Source organism: Sinocyclocheilus grahami, unplaced genomic scaffold, assembly GCF_001515645.1.
Source record: "Sinocyclocheilus grahami isolate Dianchi unplaced genomic scaffold, SAMN03320097.WGS_v1.1 scaffold56.1, whole genome shotgun sequence".
In the NCBI taxonomy this organism is placed as follows: Eukaryota; Metazoa; Chordata; class Actinopteri; order Cypriniformes; family Cyprinidae; genus Sinocyclocheilus; species Sinocyclocheilus grahami.
This window is the reverse complement of record NW_015505235.1, coordinates 1,518,254-1,524,792: the sequence shown is the minus strand read 5'-3', so window position 1 is coordinate 1,524,792 and position 6,539 is coordinate 1,518,254. Positions and strand designations below refer to the sequence as shown.

At 37.3% G+C, this 6,539-nt stretch overlaps 1 protein-coding gene across 1 annotated transcript in view; it reads right to left on the bottom strand.

The window, feature by feature from the left end:
- Nucleotides 1-3,719: 3,719 nt before the first annotated feature.
- tbc1d30 (TBC1 domain family, member 30) overlaps nucleotides 3,720-6,539 on the bottom strand; it is a 15,698-nt gene continuing 12,878 nt past the window's right edge. The window contains exon 11 of the mRNA XM_016270436.1: nucleotides 3,720-5,454. Within this exon, the coding sequence (XP_016125922.1) occupies nucleotides 4,466-5,454 (989 nt within the window). The 3' untranslated portion in view covers nucleotides 3,720-4,465. The remainder of the gene's footprint in view (nucleotides 5,455-6,539) is intronic.

Below are 6,539 nucleotides of genomic sequence, written 5' to 3'. Positions count from 1 at the left end.
AGGAATGGGGTTTTCCACAGGAACTTCAAATAGGTGGGAAAACAGAAGTCACACTGCATCATCATAACACATCCATATAATGCGGACCTTTTAAAAATATATATTTCTATATATGTATGGTTTGTTACATTTGCACACACTGGCATTCAATATCATGTTTTTAAAATTTGTAATTATGTTTATTATTTTCATTATTATATACTGTTTTATTATATTGCAATAGTTTTTCAGCAGTGGATCATGTTAGAATGATCACAATTTATTTTTATTATGTGGATCATGTTAGAATGTTTCTATTTTATTATTATTTGTTATTGTTTTCATTAGATTGCAATATTTTTTTCAGCTTTGGATGAAATGGCAACAACTTATTTTTATTTATTATCTTTAATTATTATTATATTTGATTGTTTTTATTAGATGACAATATTTTTCAGCTGTGGATCATGTTGCTAGAATCATCACAAAACACCTTATTTTAATTTTATTCATTATTTTATTTTTTTATCATTATTTGTTATTGTTTTTATTAGCGAGATGTTTTCAGCAATGGATCAAGTTGATAGAATCATCACAAACAATATATATATATATATATATACCGTATATATACAGTGTTGGGGAAAGTCACTTTTAAAAGTAATGCATTACAATATTGCGTTACTCCATAAAAAAGTAAGTAATTACGTTACTTAGTTACTTTTTATGGAACGTAATGCATTACGTTACTTTTGCGTTACTTTTAAAATCTGGACAGGGCTTGCTTGTTTGTTTTGAAAATAAACAAGTTCTATTTTTGGCAAATATAAAAGCCTTTTCACACCAAAAGTGAAATGAATAAGCCTCAGGCTGAAGGAAATGTAAATTTACGTCCGTACAGTAGAATGCAGAAGAAGACATTTCAACACACTTCAGCAATAAAAAAAGACACACAAATGTTTGTCTGGAGTCATTTTTGTTTATTAGTACGGTTGAACTGGATAATTGAAGCGCAGAAGCAAATAGAATGGGATTAAATACATAAAGGATATTTGTGATGTTTAACATTTAATTATTGCAGGTTTGCGTCATATTCTGAGTTGCGTTATTTTTATTCATTTTGAGGAATACTGAATCTGTGGGGTTTTTTGTGTGAGTGAGATGAATTAATGCATATTCATATTTATTTTAGAACTACAGTATCATCTTCTGATTTCTCTCAACATGGGGACAGGAGAGCTGTCAATCAATAAATTGGAAAAAAAAGTAACTCAGATATTCTCTTGTAAATTAAAAAGTAATGCGTTACTTTATCGCGTTACTTCTGTCCCCTGCAAGCTTTAAAGCAACACCTTGACGACCAGAAAAACTAACTCGGTCAGTCGCATTATTTCAAGCTTGTCCTCTGCCCTATGAGACAAATTGGCCCCTGAGGAAATCATACGTGGAGTAAATACAAGCCGAACTCGGCATCTTGCCAGTCTCAACAGACACGTCTGCCCATTCCATCAGTACACTAAATTCAGACCATTCCAGAATCCCTTGGGAAATCTGCATCCAACATTTTCTCACAAGGACGCAGTGATGCATAAATCCAGCACAAATGACACTCAGGGTTTATTTGGGTCTTTAGGGGAGATTAAACTATAAACTGGAGCTGAAGCCTGTTTGATTCATGTGTCTTTCTTTTTCAAACACTGCATCTTCATATTAGCCGGACATCTTTCCTCATGTGGATTTATGAACACTATTATGTTTTATAGATTAATTATTAGATCCTGAAGAAGCACTGTGGTGCCTGCTGAACACCATTACAATAAAACCATGTCAATAATGTCTCATGACATCACTAAATTAAGTCATAACCCTAATTACTTTATGACTAACTTTTCTCTCAACATGATCTTTCTCTGCATGTTTAGGCAAAGAGGGTTCGAAACAAAGTACACGTCTGTCATCTTTTCACATGTGATCTGCATGAAAAACTCATTAGAAGGCCTTATATTTATTGAAATATGCTTTCAATTAGTTCTTTGTTACATTATTTATATCATTATCAGGACATTTCTTCCCACAGTCAGCTCCTAAACTGTACGAGGCTATTTGAGAAGTAAAACTAAGCTAGATCAACAGCGACATCTAGTTTTCAAGCATTACAAAAGCTATAAGACAAAGAAAAGGGAGAGTAGGGTAAAATCATTTCCCTTCATTTTCGTCAGTTCATAAAATTAACCAGAAATCTGGAAAATCCCCAACTGTAAACTGTTTTTCTTATCACCTGAGGCCTAGCGCACAGCTGCTAATGAAACTCATAAACTGCAGGTAACCGCAAACATGTGTCATTATGCAATAGCTAGGTCAACTATTAAAGGCTTAGAAATATTTTTCAGCTTTTTGCATGCTCACATATGGAGATGCTATTGCTACTAAATATATTGTATGATTATAGTTGTCTGGTTAGGGTTTAAGTAGTAAACAAGTGTTAAGCACAGAATTTATCGGACTTTTACTGCAGTGGTTGTCAGATCCTTGATGGGTTCATGACTTCATACAGCAGCCACTGAAAGCTTTTGGGCCTGTAAGCACACTGAAGCATGTCCTTGTTAGCCGTAACGTATTAAAAGCATATCGTATCACACTGGGGCGAATTCTTTTTAAAAGAAAAAATGGCAAAAAATTCTAAAGAACTATTTAATATTAAGCTAACATTGGGTTGTGGTGATGAAATGTTATCGGAACATGATTCTACTACTACACCTGTGAACTTGTGGTGAACTTACTTCATGAGTTCAATAAAAAGCAACCAAATACCAGCTGATTAAAAGAAAATCAAACAAAAAATTCATTCAAGGATGAATTTGTTACATGCTTTTAGACTATTTAAAAACGGTGCAAAGTTCTCACAAAATGGTGTCTTCAACCAACCTTTTGATGCTTAAGACACCTGAAGTAATAAAGTAAACATGTAACAGTTTCTATGAACAAAGTGCTCATTTGCAACTCCACGCATGAAAGTTGCAGAAGAGGAACTTGCTGTACATTCTGAAATCTGATGCAACACCACAGACAAACAATTATATCGCCGTTAAACGAGTTATATTGCAATCTCAGTGAGTTTCAGGACTACTTAAGCAAGCACAGGCCTTGTGTTGACATTTTACAGATCGTATGATGGTAACAATTCTTTACAGTATGGAAGGAACTAAAAACGTGTCCAAAAGACATTACATACAAAGCGAAAATTATGCCTATTATACCCTCAAAATCTAAATAACATGCTGTTACACGGTGGATGTGAGTGGAAAAACAGCACTTTAAACAGATAATAAGCTCTTAACTGTACAGTGTTGGTGTAGTTTCCGGAAGGTTTTTAAAGAGCTAAATATAAAACCTCTTCAGGCTGAATGCATTTTACATTTCAATTATTCATGAGGCCCTTGTAAAGATGGCATATTAAATGACTGTTGATATTACGTCGTAATTTAACCAGAGCACAATCTCTATTAGGCCCAGAAGACACTCATATAATCATGCCAGTGTGAGATACTGGTGGTTATTTTGGTTCAAAACAACAGAATATGCCACTTTCATATAACATGCACACATTTCCATTCAGTTCATGTTTTGATAAAGTAGGTGTCATTTTATGCCTGAAAAACTAATATTGTGGTTTTAATTCAAAAGCAAACACAAATGACTTATTGGATTGGAAACAACAGAAATAAGTAGAAACTGAAGAGTTTTTTTTCCATACTTGCACGTCTTTTATTCTCTGTGGGGCATTTGTGATCCTCCACTACTCATATGCACCAAAGATTAATAGAGAGAAGAGAAACATCCAAAGGGATGTTAAATTGCGGAGAGTTTTGACCAGAGCATCAGAAAAGAGAACTTAATGGCAACAACTTGTGTCATTCAGATGGCAAATGAATAATTTACTAAAGAAAGATCAAAATAAAAGAAACATGAATGGCTTGACATGACTGGAAAATGAACACCAGTGTTGTCAAAAACAACAGAAACAAGCGAACATGGAAAATTTGTTGACTTTATATGATTAAATAGTGTAAATGGTTGCTAAAAAAAAATCATTTTGGACTGTGCAGCATTTCCCAGTCATTTAGCATGAGTATTTTACATACAAGTGATTTTCTGAGCTTTGAAGCATGTAAGTAAACATACACGGTGCATTGTAGCGAATACTGCTGACCTGAACATGCAACAAGAGATGCTTTCAGTGTCGGGTATAATTCCCAAATGTTTAGGTAGGGTTTCACTAAAAAAAAGAAAATAAACAAGAAACAGCCTTCATAAATTCATGTTATAAACTTCATGGAAGCATTAAATTATCAAATATTGTTCCTAAATGTAGATGTTTTGGAGTATCTGGAAGCATACTAGAGATCTGCTTTCGTGGTTGGAGTTTTGAACCCAAACGTATCGATATGAAGAATCAAATAAGTGCTCGCCTGTAGTCGACTATTCATCATCGCCGCCTTGTGGTGTTTCCAACATGGTTCATGCTTCTGCTCATCTGGGGAAAGTGCACATTTGGAGTCCTGGCGTTTGGACCGTAGAGGCCCAAGTTTCTGGCAGTGATGGACTTGCGAGGGGTTTTGATGCAAGGGAACGGGGAGAAGATCTGCTGTGGTTTCGGAGGTTCTCCTGCTGACATTGAAGGGCTACTTTTGAGTGAGCCTCCGCTTTCTGAGCTGAAGGAGTCTGAACCTGGACGGTGGGTGGATGGGAGCGGAGCTGAGGCCGTGGATTTGGGCTCTGGCTGTGGTTCATTTGGATTTGAAGCTGATTCTGGTGGTGGAGTTGGTGTAGGTACATCAGAAGCTGGTTCTGGAGATGATGTAGGTGCATCAGAAGCTGATTCTGGAGATGACGTAGGTGCATCAGAAGCTGGTTCTGGAGATGACGTAGGTGCATCAGAAGCTGGTTCTGGAGAAGACGTAGGTGTATCAGAATCTGCGTCTGAATGTGGAGTTGGATCAGAAGCTGCTTCTGATGAAAGTTCTGGTTCCAGTTCCAAAGAAGACAACTGCTTGTTGATCTCCTGGAGATCTTCTCCTTCTCCAGAGCTGTGGTCTTGCTGAGAGACATCTGGGCTTACAGTGTCCACCTTCTCTTGCTCTTCATCCTCACGTCTTCCCTCTTCAGATGCTTCTTCTGTTTTGCTCATTTGTTCGTCTTCTATCTCCAGAGAATCATCAAACCCAAGTTGCGCCCGTGCCCTGGCGATGTTCCTCCGATGCGCTCGCACATGTGTGCGCCAGGGCGAGTGATGTCTGGCCCGAATCATCTGATCCTGGCTGGGTGTGGAGTGGGCTTGAGGACCTTCACCGTTATGGACGATCCCGTTCTTTGAGGACCGCTGACCAGGTCTGGGCCTTCTGCCCAGGAGAAGATGGTTGACCACAGGGGAGGGACCGATTTGGGAGGGAAGGATACTGGTGGCTGGACACTTATCTGTGAAGAATCAATATCAATGAGTAAGAAAACACTAGTAATTGTAAACAGACTGTCAAAGTGGTTTCAAAGGCTGACAGTTTGTTAAAAGGCAATATTATTCTTACATAGAGATATTATATAAATTAGAGCCCGACCGATATAGCGTTTAGCCGATATTATCAGCCGATATGAGACTGTCGCCGATATATCGGTATCGTCGAATATGCCGCCGATATGAATTTTTTTTTTACAGAACATATAACGCAGATTAAATGCTGTAATGGTGTAATTACTTAGTTTGTCCAGCAGAACGCGCTCCATTGTTTGCTACTGGCGACCCAGGTCAGTGTAGAGATGTGCGGATGAGCTCAAACTTCACCCGAGTCCGCTGCTTCAAATAAATGATCCGCCTGCCACCCACCCGCACCTATATTTGATCGTCACATTACACTGATTCTAATTCTTAGTTTTGCATGATGATATGATGAATGGATGGCTTGTTTTTAAAAGCAGATTCAGTGACGTTAGAGACTAGAGCTGAGTATATACAGTGGGTACGGAAAGTATTCAGACCCCCTTAAATTTTTCACTCTTTGTTATATTGCAGCCATTTGCTAAAATCATTTAAGTTAATTTTTTTCCTCATTAATGTACACACAGCACCCCATATTGACAGAAAAACACAGAATTGTTGACATTTTTGCAGATTTATTAAAAAAGAAAAACTAAAATATCACATGGTCCTAAGTATTCAGACCCTTTGCTGTGACGCTCATATATTTAACTCAGGTGCTGTCCATTTCTTCTGATCATCCTTGAGATGGTTCTACACCTTCATTTGAGTCCAGCTGTGTTTGATTATACTGATTGGACTTGATTAGGAAAGGTAGGTAGGTCTTATAGGTAGGTCTATATAAGACCTTACAGCACTCTAAAAAATGCTGGGTTAAATAGGGACAAACCCAGCTATTGGGATGTTTTGACCTAGTGGCTGGGTTGTTTTGAACCCAACCGCTGGGTCAAAACAACTGTCTGTGAATATAAAAAAAAATACGATTTAAATACGAATGTTCTGCATGTTCATTTGATTACCAGAAAATACA